This window comes from Schistocerca nitens, chromosome 2 (genome assembly GCF_023898315.1).
Source record: "Schistocerca nitens isolate TAMUIC-IGC-003100 chromosome 2, iqSchNite1.1, whole genome shotgun sequence".
Classification (NCBI taxonomy): domain Eukaryota; kingdom Metazoa; phylum Arthropoda; class Insecta; order Orthoptera; family Acrididae; genus Schistocerca; species Schistocerca nitens.
Window position 1 is genome coordinate 431,628,303 of NC_064615.1, and position 15,342 is coordinate 431,643,644.

A 15,342-nucleotide genomic window follows, 5' to 3' on the forward strand; every position below is an offset into this window, starting at 1 on the left:
CCACCGGTGCATTCATCTTGGCCTTCGAGGGTGACCTATTACCCAAAAAGGTCAAGGTGATGGTTTACTACTATGATGTGAAACAAGATATCCCTCTTCTGATGCAGTGCTGGAAGTTTGGGCATATGTCTTCCCCCAGTATTACCAGTGTCACACGTCGTGATTGCAGACGTCCTTCACATCCCAATACTCCATGTGCCCCGTCTCCCATCTGTGTTAACTGCAGAGAGCTTCATTCACCTTGCTTGCCAGACTGCAGGATTTTACAGAAAGAGAAGAAAATCATGGAACACAAGACGCTGGACCCACTGGCCTGCACCGAGGCTAGGAGGAAATATGATAGGCTCCATCCTGTGCATATGACCTCCACTTACGCTGCCGCTACGACAATGGTTCTAGCACCTTCCATTCTGCCATGTGCAGTTGACTCTCAGAGCCATCAGACTCAACCAGCCCCTTGATGGTGGGGAGCACTTCCCTCCCTGTGGCTCCTGCACTACCTACCTTGAAAGCAACTCGCCCCCCCCCCCCCCAAAAAAAATCAGGGACATCAGTCCCCACTTCTCAGCCAGAGAAGCCATTCCCAGGTTCCTACCAGTGGCAGACACCTGCCAGTGGCTGAAGCAACCACACCAAACTGGTCATAGGGCTTCATTGTCCTTCTCAGTCTCTGAGACTGACTCAGGAGTCCTCCCAGCCAATAAAACCAAAGAAGCAGTGAGAGAAAACCAAAAGGAAGAATACCTCCAAGAACCCAGACCTTGCAGTGGCACCCATACCAATGCTTCCTACAAGCTCTGCATCTGAGGATGAAGCCGAGGTTCTGGCATCCGCTGAGCACTTAGATCTCTCTGTGCCCTCAGACACAATAGATGTCGATCGCACAGGTACTCAGTCGGTGGCAGCAGATGACCCTGTTGCTCACGGCACTTACTCGGCCGTTGATTTACCCCTCTGCAGCCCAGGACTTCTCCCACCTGTCCACAGGAGCGCACATGACGACTTGTGTGGTAGTGACCACTTCACCATCTTCCTGTCACTCCCCCAGCGTCATGCACATGGACGCCTACCCAGATAGCCTTTCAACGAGGCAGACTGCGAAGCCTTCACCTCTGCTGTCACCGTTGAATCTCCCCCACATGGTGCAATCGATGTTGTGGTTGAGCAGGTCACTACAACGATCGTTTCTGCGGCGGAAAACGCGATCCCTCGTTATTTTGGATGCCCCCAGCGAAAGTCGCCGAAAGTCGCTGAGGCAATTAAGGAGCGTCGGCGAGCTCTACAGCGGCATAAGCGGCACCCTTCCCTAGAGCACCTAATAGTCTTTAAACGGCTCCGTGCCCGCGTTCGCCAGTTTATAAAAACACGGAAACAGGAGTGTTTGGAGAGGTATGTCTTGACCATAGGATACCATACGTCACCTTCCTAAGTCTGGATGAAGATCGGACGTGTTTTTGGGTACCAGACCTTAACAGGTGTCACTGGCGTTAGCATCTACGCGGGTTATCTACCGACGTAAAAGCGATTGCCGAGCACTATGCTCGATCCTCTGCATCGGAGAATTACCCCCCCCCCCCCCACCACCCCCACCCCACTCCAGCCTTTCGCACTCTCAAATGGCGGATGGAAGGAAGGGAAAGTCCTCTTGTTCACTACACGACACAGTGTAACCTATAAAGCCCCTTTTACAGAGTGGGAGCTCCTCAGTGCCCTTGCACATTGCCCCCACACACCTCCTGGGCCAGATCGAATCCACAGTCAGATGATTAAACATCTCTCGTCTGACTAGAAGCGACATCTCCTCGTCATCTTCAACCGGATCTGGTGTGATAGCGTCTTTCTATCGTAATGGTGGGAGAGCACCATCATACCAGTGCTCAAACCTGGAAAAAAACTCGCTTGATGTGGATAACTATCGGCCCATCAGCCTCACCAACGTTCTTCTTTTTTTTTTTTTTTTTTTTTTTTTTTTTTTTTTTTTTTACGAAAAGCTTACGACACGACTTGGCAACATCATATCCTTGCCACATTGTATGAGTGGGGTCTCCGGGGCCAGCTCCCGATTTTTATCCAAAATTTCCTGTCGCTCCGTACTTTCCGTGTCCAGGTGGAGCCTCCCATAGTTCACCCCATACCCAGGAGACTGGAGTCCCGCAGGGTTCTCTATTCAGGGTATCTCTATTTTATTGGCTATTATCGACCTAGCAGCAGCTGTAGGGCCGTCCGTCTCACGTTCTCTGTATGCAGACGACTTCTGCTTTTCGTACTGCTGCTCCAGTACTGGTGTTGCTGAGCGGCGCCTAGCCAGCCGCAAAGTCGTGTTTTATGCACTTCTGTCGGCGTCGTATCGTTCATCCGGAACCAGAACTTTACCTTAATGACGATCCACTCATTGTAGTGGAGACATATCGATTCTTAGGATGGTTTTCGACGCCTTCTTGACTTGGCTTCCTCACCTTCGTCAGCTTAAGCACTCAATGCGCTCTGCTGCCTGAGCAACACCAACTGGAGTGCAGATCGCTCTACGCTGCTGCAGCTCTATAGAGCCTTGACTATGGGAGTCTGGTTTATGGTTCGGCGGCGCTCTCAGCATTGCGTTTACTCGACCCAGTGCACCACTCTGGCGTTAGACTAGCGACGGTAGCTTTTAGGACGAGTCCGGTGACGAGCGTCCTCATTGAAGGTTAAGCGTGCACAACTGCTCGCCAGTTACATTACACACGTTCGTAGTTCTCCTGCGCATTCGAATTACCGTCTCCTTTTCCCTCCCACGGCTGTTCATCTCCCGCATCTGCGGCCCAGGTCAGGCCTTACAATTGCCGTTCGCGTCCTATTCCTACCATCCGAACTAGAGTCCTTGCCTTTACTACCTATACTCGAGGTCCACTCACGTGCACCTCCATGGTGTACACTAGGCAGCGGCTTTGCCTGGACCTTCCACATGGCCCTAAGGACTCAGTTAACCCCGCGGGTCTCCGCTTTCACTTCCTCTCGATTCTTGATATGTACCGATGCCACGAAGTGGTTTACACCGACGGCTCGATGCCTGATGGTCACGTGGGCTTCGGTTATGTCCGTGGAGGACACTTTGAACGCTATTCCTTTGCTCGATGGCTGCAATGTTTTCACTGGGGGTGTACGGATACTTTTGATCACATAGTGTACGTGCTGTGTGTAATACTTAACCCTAATTTGTCTATATGGAAGCTTCTCGCTGTCGTCGGCGGACATCCGGTGTATTGCAGAAAGGGATCAGTCCTAGTCTGGAAATATTTTTACAAAGTGACGTAACAGTGAAGTACAATGCTTAATATGGTTTGAACGATTAAAGGTATGCCTGACATTTCTATGAAATAGTAGAAGAGGAAGGAAACTGTGATAACAGTAAAAAATTAAAAAATTGATTAAATTCATAGTATACAATAAAAATAGAAAGTACCTAATCGCTGCCTGTGGCTAAATAATATGCTTTTATCTGCTTCTAGTCCTTGAGAACGGTAAAATTAAGACGAAAAATAAAGTTCTTCAACCTCAGTTTTCACTCTTTAGCACTAAATATTGGCAAGGCCAAACAGTGGTATAGTCCCCAACATGATTTTTAATCAGAGTTTCAGTAACTAAGAATCCAGAGGAGAATACTAGTGATTTTTTGTAGTATTCAACCACTTATTACTTTTAGATTAAAGCAGCGAACGGTGGACGAACTAAGTTTTATTGACCTTTTTCATTTCATATTTTTTTCCTATGTGTCTTGAAACTAAAGGAGTGAAAATTTGTGAATCTCTGTTAGATTGCCGCATTTATTGCAGGAAATAATAGGAATATGAACCGTAAATCTGTTATTACAGAAACTGATTATTTTGAGCGGGTTAACAGTCAGGTTAAACTGGCATGGAAGAAAAACGATATAACAGAAAACCGGTTGTCTCAGCGATAATCGTCACCCCTACAGTAAAGCTGACGCTTGTCTGCACGTAAACACGGTTAGCTGTGGATAAGGTGGTGAAATAAGTGGTACATTGTATGCGAGTTCATGACCATCTCCAAACGCCGTGACCTACCTAGAGGAAGACCATGTGCGATGACGTCACTGTAATCGGCAACTGGAAGTGGAAGTGTTTGCACTAATTCTCGTTTACTTTCTTCAGGTCCAAAGCGAGAACTTTTCGTTTTTTTTTATAAAGCGTAGAAGGCTGCTAATATCTTCTTGGAAAACTGGGCGAGGTGGTGCAGTGATTAGCACACTGGACTCGTATTCGGGAGGACGACGGTTCAATCCCGCGTCCGGCTATCCTGATTTAGGTTTTCCGTGATTTCCCTAAATCGCTCCTGGCTAATGCCGCGATGGTTGCTTTGAAAGGGCACGACCGACTTCCTTCCCTTTTCTTCCCTAATCCGATGAGACCGATAACCTCGTTGTCTGGTCTCGTCCCCCAAACAACCCAACCCAAACCTTCTTGGAAATTTTCTGTCATGTAATCAACCTAGTATAAATTTTCATCCATTATTTTAAGATCCAAATGGAAGACCTTTTCATGTGTTTATAGTGTAAGAGGAGTTGCTGATGTTTTCTTGCTAATTATTAATATGTGATCAATACAGTTTATATTTTCATCCATTATTATACTTAGACAGAGTCGACCTCCACCAAAACTGCGGTTCGGTGCTTTTGGTACACTACCTAAACGACGCAGTCAGTGGTAGGATTACCGGTCGTATTGGTAGCATTGATGGGGATAGAGACATAAATGACTGTGTAAGAGAGAAAATGGGAGCCGACGACTTCTCTTCGTTGTTTTTCTTTTTTTTTTAATTTTTTTTATTTCATTTTTTGTTGCTTGTTTGTTTTGCCCATAATTAGAGCTGCAGTTCTTGGGTGTCGGTCCATTGTGTATTTTATATCCTTAGAGACTATAAATTGAGTTTTATAAGCAACGACATTTGGTTGATCGCCCAACTTTTGTACTTTTATGTAACCAAAGCAGTTACTTTTGATGCAAGTACAATTTGCCTGCACACACACACACACACACACACACACACACACACACACACACATATATATATATATATATATATATATATATATATATATATATGTGTGTGTGTGTGTGTGTGTGTGTGTGTGTGTGTGCGCGCGCGCGCGCGCGCGCGCGTCTACAAAATTTGTGCAAGTAAATTGTACTTGCACCAAAAGTAACTGCTTTGCACTAGGTAGAAGGTTCTTTATCATGATCAAAGACAAGAGTTTCCTTATTATTGATAAACGTGAAATTTGCTTATAAATAAGTGTAACATGTGTTATATAACTTTGACGATGTATTGAAGCGATGGCTGACATACTGGGTGATCAAAAAGTCAGTATAACTTTCAATACTAAATAAATCACGGAATAATGTAGATAGAGAGGTACAAATTGAGACACGTGCTTGGAATGACATGGGGTTTTATTAGAACAAAAAAAATACAAACGTTCAAAAAATGTCCGACAGATGGCGCTTCAACTGGTCAGAATAGCTATAATTAGCATAACAAAGTAAGACAAAGCAAAGATGATGTTCTTTACAGGAAATGCTCAATATGTACACCATCATTCCTCAACAATAGCTGTAGTCGAGTAATAATGTTGTGAACAGCACTGTAAAGCATGCCCGGAGTTATGGTGAGGCATTGGCGTCGGATGTTGTCTTTCAGCATCCCTAGAGATGTCGGTCGATCACGATACACTTGTGACTTCAGGTAACCCCAAAGCCAAAAATCGCACGGACTGAGGTCTGGGGACCTGAGAGGCCAAGCATGACGAAAGTGGCGGCTGAGCACACGATCATCACCAAACGACGCGCGCAAGAGATCTTTCACGCGTCTAGCAATACTTTGTTGTTGTTTTTTAGGTTCTAATAAAACACCATGTCATTCCAGGCAAGTGTGTCAATTTTTACCTCTCTATCTACATTATTCCGTGGTTTATTAAGTTTTGAAATGTATACTGACTTTTTGATCACCCGGTATTCTTGTTTTGCTATTTTTTTCCTTTTTGCTTAGCAAACCGCGATTTCCAGTGCTATACGATAAATTTGTATGCTTCTCTTTATTTTTGCTACAGCCTCCTTATGTTTCATGCTACTGATCAAAAATTGTCGAATAAAATCGGAATTAAACATTGACAGTTTCAGTTTTGCTCTAAATACTGTTTATTTGTAAGTACCAGACAGAAGGGTAATGAAGAAGAAAAATGTTCCGTATGTTACCTGGTCTTCAACATGTCCTCACTCAGTTTCTAGACAGTTCATCGCTTCCAATTTTTAGGGCATTCTATAAATACACTCCTGGAAATGGAAAAAAGAACACATTGACACCGGTGTGTCAGACCCACCATACTTGCTCCGGACACTGCGAGAGGGCTGTACAAGCAATGATCACACGCACGGCACAGCGGACACACCAGGAACCGCGGTGTTGGCCGTCGAATGGCGCTAGCTGCGCAGCATTTGTGCACCGCCGCCGTCAGTGTCAGCCAGTTTGCCGTGGCATACGGAGCTCCATCGCAGTCTTTAACACTGGTAGCATGCCGCGACAGCGTGGACGTGAACCGTATGTGCAGTTGACGGACTTTGAGCGAGGGCGTATAGTGGGCATGCGGGAGGCCGGGTGGACGTACCACCGAATTGCTCAACACGTGGGGCGTGAGGTCTCCACAGCACATCGATGTTGTCGCCAGTGGTCGGCGGAAGGTGCACGTGCCCGTCGACCTGGGACCGGACCGCAGCGACGCACGGATGCACGCCAAGACCGTAGGATCCTACGCAGTGCCGTAGGGGACCGCACCGCCACTTCCCAGCAAATTAGGGACACTGTTGCTCCTGGGGTATCGGCGAGGACCATTCGCAACCGTCTCCATGAAGCTGGGCTACGGTCCCGCACACCGTTAGGCCGTCTTCCGCTCACGCCCCAACATCGTGCAGCCCGCCTCCAGTGGTGTCGCGACAGGCGTGAATGGAGGGACGAATGGAGACGTGTCGTCTTCAGCGATGAGAGTCGCTTCTGTCTTGGTGCCAATGATGGTCGTATGCGTGTTTGGCGCCGTGCAGGTGAGCGGCACAATCAGGACTGCATACGACCGAGGCTCACAGGGCCAACACCCGGCATCATGGTGTGGGGAGCGATCTCCTACACTGGCCGTACACCACTGGTGATCGTCGAGGGGACACTGAATAGTGCACGGTACATCCAAACCGTCATCGAACCCATCGTTCTACCATTCCTAGACCGGCAAGGGAACTTGCTGTTCCAATAGGACAATGCACGTCCGCATGTATCCCGTGCCACCCAACGTGCTCTAGAAGGTGTAAGTCAACTACCCTGGCCAGCAAGATCTCCGGATCTGTCCCCCATTGAGCATGTTTGGGACTGGATGAAGCGTCGTCTCACGCGGTCTGCACGTCCAGCACGAACGCTGGTCCAACTGAGGCGCCAGGTGGAAATGGCATGGCAAGCCGTTCCACAGGACTACATCCAGCATCTCTACGATCGTCTCCATGGGAGAATAGCAGCCTGCATTGCTGCGAAAGGTGGATATACACTGTACTAGTGCCGACATTGTGCATGCTCTGTTGCCTGTGTCTATGTGCCTGTGGTTCTGTCAGTGTGATCATGTGATGTATCTGACCCCAGGAATGTGCCAATAAAGTTTTCCCTTCCTGGGACAATGAATTCACGGTGTTCTTATTTCAATTTCCAGGAGTGTATACTTATTGCATAAGTAAAGAGAGCGATCGTTATGAGGTAACGCCCGAGACTTATGCAACACACCTAACGTAAAGGTAACGTGGGTACGACCTTAACTAAGGAAACCTACTATGAAAGATACAGTAGTCTACGCTTACGTATGGTAGTCTACAGCAGCCTATGGTAGACTTTGCAACTCTGCTTGTAGACTCCTTGCTGAGGGGGAGATATTCATGTTTGTCCCAGTTAGGATTAAAGATTGCCAGGATTCTCAAAATTTCAGGCTAATGATCCTAGAATGACCGTCCTGGGCAGTTTGGGTTTCAGTCGGACTAAGCTTTCACCATAAAGGGTGATTCTTATTAACGTTTAAAACCCCCGAAGCGGCGTAGACGGCGCTGGGACAAGTAATTTAAGATAAGATCCTGGGGGCTTCGCAAATGTCGGGAAATACCCCAAAACTGGATGACAAACGTTGAACGTGTGACGTCACCGAATGACGTAACCGGACGCATTTGCAGCGGTTGGATTTGTCGCTGGAAAGGGGCTAGTGCTACACATCGCTCCGCTAAGGAATTCTGTTTCCGTAAATGTAAAGCGATTCATCGCAGTCTTGTATTACCGCTACCGCGACTACTACCGTGTCACATAGGATAATGAAAGAACGGAAATAGAGTACCCTAGCGAAGCGATATGCAGCACTGCCCCTACGGGGGAGAATAGGATCGACAGGATCTACCGCTGCATGTGCCATCTGGTGAAGCCACATTTTAGATATGGTATTTCCCGACATTTGTGGCCCCATTGTCTTATATGAAAACACTTTTCTCATAGTCATCTACACCAGTTGGGGTTTTTTAAAAGTCAATATGAATCACTTCGTATATTCTATACCGACTTTATTTACACAGATGAGTATTGGCTTTGTCGATAGCTGGTACCAAGTCGACTAAATGATAGCTGGAGGTTATCGGCATACCTGTTGTACGCACAGTAGAACAGGGGAGATGTTGGGACCTAATATCGATCCCTGTGGGATACATGACGCTAGATGAGTTCATTGTGACTATGCGGCCAGTGCGGCGAGCCGTTAGGAGTGACGCTTGTGTGCCCGCAGGCGGCCTGCTGGAGGACACGGGCTACGTCCGCTGGATGCCGGGCCAGCCGGACAACGCGCACCACCTGGGCGAGAACTGCGTGACGGTGAGCCGCGACGGCGCCTTCAACGACGTGCCCTGCTCCACGCCGCTGCCCTACGTCTGCGAGCACGACTCCTACTAGCTGCGCGCCGCTGCCCACTTACTCAAAACTGCTTCCTGTGCAATCTGCTGAAACGACTGCGACGTGTGTAAAATTTTTTGGAACAAAATCGCAGCTACCTGCAATAGCCTGAAATGCATTAACGTATCTTCCATATTTATGTCAGTCAATATATTTTACTATATACATGTGGGGTTTCATCATTATTTCCATTGTCAGATGCCTTCCTGTATTGTGTTCAAAAAATGCTTCAAATGGCTCTAAGCACTGTGGGAGGTCATCAGTCGCCTAGACTTAAAGCTACTTGGACCTCACTAACCTAAAGACATCACACACATCCATGCCCGAGGCAGGATTCGAACCTGCGACCTTAGTAGCAGCGCGGTTGTGGACTGAAGCGCCTAGAATCGCTCGGCCACAGCGGCCGGCCCTGTCTTGTGTCATTCATTTCATCACTGCTCCGTTGCAAATATGAGGGAAATAAATATTATCTGCGGCGTTGAGAAACAACTGAAAGAAGTCGTCCGCAAAACTACCGTCCAATATAATTGATAACCAACAGCTGTATTATTTTTTTGAACATATTGTGTGTTCAACCATAACAGAATCATCTCTTCCAAGACACCAGCACAGATTTCGGAAACGCTGATCGCACGAAACACACCAGTTACATGGAAGCAATATTTATAGTTCTTGACTTCCGAAAAGAACTTAATCTATAACTGTACTCAGTATCCAAAGTGACATCGTATGGGGCACAAGCGAATTTTGCGGCTGTATTGAGCAGTTCTGGTAGGGAGGTCACGGCACGTTATCTCGGAAGGAGAGTTATCGACGGATGTAGAAGTGACTTCAGGTGTGCCTCAGAGGAGCCGACTGCGACACTTGTTGTCCAGGCTGTATATTAATGAAAAGACAATATTGACAGAACCTAAGACTGTTTCCAGATCATGTATCTATAACTAACTGACAAATCCTCCATTGCCCGGATATTTATTCTGCCAATTTTCTGTCAGAACTGGAAAAAGAATGAACCGCCTTTATAGCGTAGTATAATTTTCATATATTCTTGAAAACACTTTTGAAACTATGAATCAGTCGTACAAACAAATACGCATGCTATACAGATGCATAAGAGCAGCTTCTTAGAAAATGTACAATTTGATATTGTAAACGTCACTATGGAAACACCACTTCATAGCTTTAGGGACGTCTAGTGTTTTCGCCTACAGCAGTTTGCGCTTCGCATTCGAAAATTCTTAAAAGCACTGACAGGTGTCAGCGATTTCCTTAAGATGACTTGATTGTAGGAGTGTCTTAGTAGTGAAGAGTAAGCGAATTAAAACTTCATGCATGATGCGGCAATTTTTCACACATCTCGTTTATGTCGTCGTATCTCTTGACATAAGCGTCGTGCAACGATATACAGGGTGAACATTAATGAAAACGACAAACTGCAGGGACGGATTCCTGACTGGAAAAGGAGCAATAGGTCGAGTGAACATGTGTCCGGAAGAGGGCGGTGTACGTGCAATGACAACAAATTGTCTTGGAACACAGTACGGAGCTGCATTGTGTCCACGTCCCAACAGATGTTCAAAGTGGCCTCCATGGAATTGCAGGTGATGGGAATAGTAGCAGTTGTCATGCAGGATACAAAAAATCGTACTTTAGCTTACAGTACGTTGGTAGGCTACTTGCCTGGAGCTTATACACACACACACACACACATTTTTATAATATGAGTGGCTTAAGTACTATCTGAAAAAACTTAAAGAATATCAAGTCATATCTTGATAATATTTCAAAGTAATACAAAGACCGACGACTTTCTTTAAATTTTACATACTGTAGAACTATGAACTTCAGAAAATGCGAAAGAATTCTTTGTACGTACGTAAAGCTTTACCTCACAGCTGTTCATGTTAGTGTCAAGTTAATGATTTGTTATCGCCATATCTCTAACCTTTCTTAGGATATTTAATTTTGATGATAAGGGTGCTTCAGCTGTAAGTACTTTACTTACAAGAACGACCGGTTTCGCAGCATTTTAGTTGCGTCAATCGGTGTAATACTCGTAATATCACGTCATGTTGATCCAGCGTTCATAGCGGGAAATTTTCTGACTATGGACGCTGGGTCGTCCCATTACCTTCTTTCGATCATTAAATGGCTTGATATTATTGCACCTGATGATGCAGTCAAAATGCTGCGAAACCGTTCATGCTTATAAATAAAGCACTTAAAACTGAAGCGGTCTTCAGAATGCTGTATCAAGGCTGTGTCTGCCCGGACAACAAAATCTTCTTCATTCTCATGATAGCCTCCTACCAAAGAGTTTACAGTGATATTTCATTAGGGACCCCTTTCCTATTGGGGTAAAATGAATATCATTTTTTCGTATGTCGTTTGTTGGCAATTCTAACCGAACCCAGGACCAGCACAGTTAAAATCCCTCATCTTGTGGACACTGATTTTACGCAGCTTCCTCTCAGCCTAAATCCTTCTAGATCTAGAGCAACGACGGTTAGTCTAGAGGAGAAACAAACAAGAAACTTCCACCAGTATTTTAATCCTGTGAAAAATTCAGTCGCAACTATATACAGAGTTATAAGCCTGTCGTCAGTCATATGATGATAGATAAGCAGTTTCATAGCATCAGGGAATATTTACCGTTTTGGATGTAGGTATTTAGTGAACGAAACATACATGATAGACCTTTAACTGTATTATCTTATTGCATTAGACTGAATTCATATTTGGAACAAAAAGCTTTATTATTTCCAATTAGCTGATTTTATCTGCTTGGACATTATCAAACAGGCCGGCCAGTGTGGCCGAGCGGTTCTAGGCGCTTCAGTCTGGAACCGCGCGACCGCTCCGGTCGCAGGTTCGAATCCTGCCTCGGACATGGATGTGTGTGACGTCCGTAGGTTAGTTAGGTTTAAGTAGTTCTAAGTTCTATGGGACTGATGACCTCAGATGTTGAGTCCCATAGTGCTCAGAGCCAAACAACGGTACTCAAAGAATATAAGCGCCCATTTGTGAGACGCATTTAATGCCCCGCAAAGCAGTGTGGAATATATCTACACTTAACAGTATACGCGTATTACCACCAAATTTGTCCGCCCCTGGTAGCTGAGTGGTCAGCTCGAAAAAAGGCCAATCCTAAGGGCCCGGGTTCGATTCCCGGCTGGGTCGGAGATTTTCTCCGCTCAGGGACTGAGTGTTGTGTTGTCCTAATCATCATCATTTCATCCCCATCGACGCGCAAGTCGCCGAAGTGCCGTCAAATCGAAAGACTTGCACCCGGCTAACGGGAGGCCCTAGTCACACGACATTTACATTTACCACCGAGTTGCGTGTCATCGTACTCACACAAATAAAATGTTTGATATCCATAACGAAAACGAGTAATCGACATTTTGAGTTAGTTACACATGATCAACGGTGACTGCGTTCAAAACATACTAGAGAGACCCATTATAATGTAAAATATTGTGCGTGCTGACAGTTATTATTTCGACATAATTTTCTATTTTTATGCTCGGGTCCACATCACATTAAAGATTTTGAATGCTTTAATTTTTTCTCCATCTTCCTATATTTATATTTGAAACAAACGAGTTATATCACTCGCAGACAGCTAATTTGTCCCCCTTCATTAAAAAAGAAACAAATAATTTGTTGTAAGTGTTAATTTTTAGACGTACTCCATGAGTCACACAGGAGAGTGGGGTAAAGCAGTATCGATGCTATTAACGTAACTCAACGAACGGGAAAAACATTGCAGATTCAGAACTAAACGACGGCCAGTTCCGAACCCGTTTTTATATAATGCATTGTTGTCAGTCAGTGTGCCTGTGCAAGAGACCACTTCTACGATGATGTGCTCCAATGATTCGAAGCTTACTACGCTCATATTGAGTTCCTTCCTTTAATTTTTGTCGGTCCATAATGACAATCTTCTGAAGATTGACGCTATAAGTTAAATCAGTAATCTGATGACAATTTTCATGTAAGCATTGACTGAAATTAAAGAAATATATTCTGTACACAGCTTTTAGAGCGAATGAACGTAGATTGTAGCGCTAATAATAAAATCTGTGAACTTCCCATAGGCTTAAAGGAAAATTGTGCTTATAATCGATGTTTGTGTACGAACAATTTAATGCCTAATGCAGGAATGCATAAGAGAAATGATACACATTGCTAAATTTTGATATAAACCTGTGAGCAGCAAAATGGCACACTGATTTGTACAGTGATGATTAATAGGTTAAAACGTCCCGAAGTTGATATCGTGGTTTTGGTTTTCGTTTTTAGCCCAGTTTACTTGTAAACTGGGAAATTGTTGCACCACAGACATGGTGATAAAAAACAGGAATTATCGATCGGATGTTTCCGCATTCACTGACAGTGGCTATAAAGTGATTAAGGCTCTAGACTGGCGATCAGGAGGAGTGAGGTTCAAGTACTCGTCCGGAAATCCCGCTCCACGTTTTGCCGTGGATTCCTTGCATCGATTAAGACGAATCATATGATGGTTCTTCTGATGGTTCTTCTTAAAAAGACACTGCGGGTTTCCTTTCCCAAAATTACTTACTCAAACCTGCTCCATGCCTCTCATTATTTTGTCTTCGCCGGGACGTTACACTCTGACGCTTCTTTTCCCTCCCTTTTCAGGTGTCAGTGTCATAATTTAATTAGAACAGTTGGTACAAAGCGGTTTCCCAACGATCGGTATCAAGGGGCGTTGCATACAGCAGCGTTGGAAAAGATCGAACACCTACAAAGACACAGGTGAAGTCAGAACCAATCTCTGAGAGTCTGTTCTGAATTAATTGTCTAGTACGATCTGTACCTAACGATCATCATCGACCCTCTGACAAACTCTGATCACCTTGAAGAGCGGGCGCGGTACTATGATCATCTAATAAAATGTAAGACGACTACCAGAAAGTAACAAAGATATGACGGCTAATATCTGATCCTGCAGTCAGAATCAGCTAGATTCTATGCATCTGAGATGTCCAAAGGAACTTACCAAATCAGAGCTAGCACTGGTGGAGCGAACAACGAGCGTATGGTATTCGCAGGTTCCATTACTACAGTGCAAAGGTGAATTTAGGCCATGGATTACGTGTTAAAACCATGTGACATACTCAGCGATAACAGGTCCTGCAGACCACTCGCTGCTTCCACAAACTGCCTCCATTCCTCCCAGTTTTGTACTCGGTTCCTCCAGGGGTCTTCAGTCCCCATGAGTGCCACGTCTTTTACCAGATCATCCATTCAGCGCTGTCTTGTTCGTCTTATGGGGTGTCTTGTGTTTGATTTTTCCTCAAGTGTCTTCACCTTTCTTCTTTCTAGTGTAGGGGCTACGTGGCCACCCACTGGGTTCTTTTGCTCTTCAGCTTCTATAGAGTTGTTGGTTGTTGCATGAAGCAAAAGATATTTTCGTTCTTCCTCCACCTCTTTTCCCCTTTATCGAAGATCGTTTCCCAGGTCTGTCTCATGAATCTTCTTTCAAAATAACGATAGTCTTTCCTATCCTCCTTTAGTCATGCTCCAGGATTTTGACCGTACGCGCTTCTCATCTTAGTGTTCGCTGACATTGATCTTGAGCTTAGCGTCTCCCTGAAGCACTGTGTTATAGATTCTCATCTTAATGTTCTCTGACATTGATTTTGAGCTTAGAGTCTCCCTGAAGGAATACACGCATTTAGTTTCGGAGACTATTCTGTACTTGATGCCCATTTCTATGTCACTGTAAGCGGTAAGCCAAGATCCTAAGCATTTGAAATGGCGAACTCTCTTGAACCTGAGGTCCTCAATGTTACGAAATTCTTCCTGCTCTTACCTTCTTCCTACTTGCACAAATTCCGTTTTGTCTTGATTCACATTTAGCCCAACTTTCTGAGCCTATATTTCTGTGATACATTTCTTTCCACTCACGGTATGGTTCACTTAGTCGTACTATATCATCTGCATATGCGAGAGAATACAAACTACCATCCATCAGTACTGCAGCCCATTCCGGTTGCTTACTTTCCCTTACTAAATTGTCTAAGATGACACTGAACAGAAAATGCAACTGGAATCACTCAACAGAGGAAAGTCCACTGGACCTGACGGGATACCAATTCGATTCTACACAGAGTACGCGAAAGAACTTTCCCCCCTTCTAACAGCCGTGTGCCGCAAGTCTCTAGAGGAACGGAGGGTTCCAAATGATTGGAAAAGAGCACAGTTAGTCTTCAAGAAGGGTCGTCGAGCAGATGCGCAAAACTATAGACCTATATCTCTGACGTCGATCTGTTGTAGAATTTTAGAACATGTTTTTTGCTCGAGTAT

The 15,342-nt window shown here is 45.1% G+C and overlaps 1 protein-coding gene across 1 annotated transcript in view; it reads left to right on the forward strand.

The window, feature by feature from the left end:
- LOC126236299 (asialoglycoprotein receptor 1-like) overlaps positions 1 to 9,173 on the forward strand; it is a 41,546-nt gene extending 32,373 nt beyond the window's left edge. The window contains exon 5 of the mRNA XM_049945494.1: positions 8,843 to 9,173. Within this exon, the coding sequence (XP_049801451.1) occupies positions 8,843 to 9,006 (164 nt within the window). The 3' untranslated portion in view covers positions 9,007 to 9,173. The remainder of the gene's footprint in view (positions 1 to 8,842) is intronic.
- The last annotated feature ends 6,169 nt before the right edge of the window (positions 9,174 to 15,342 follow it).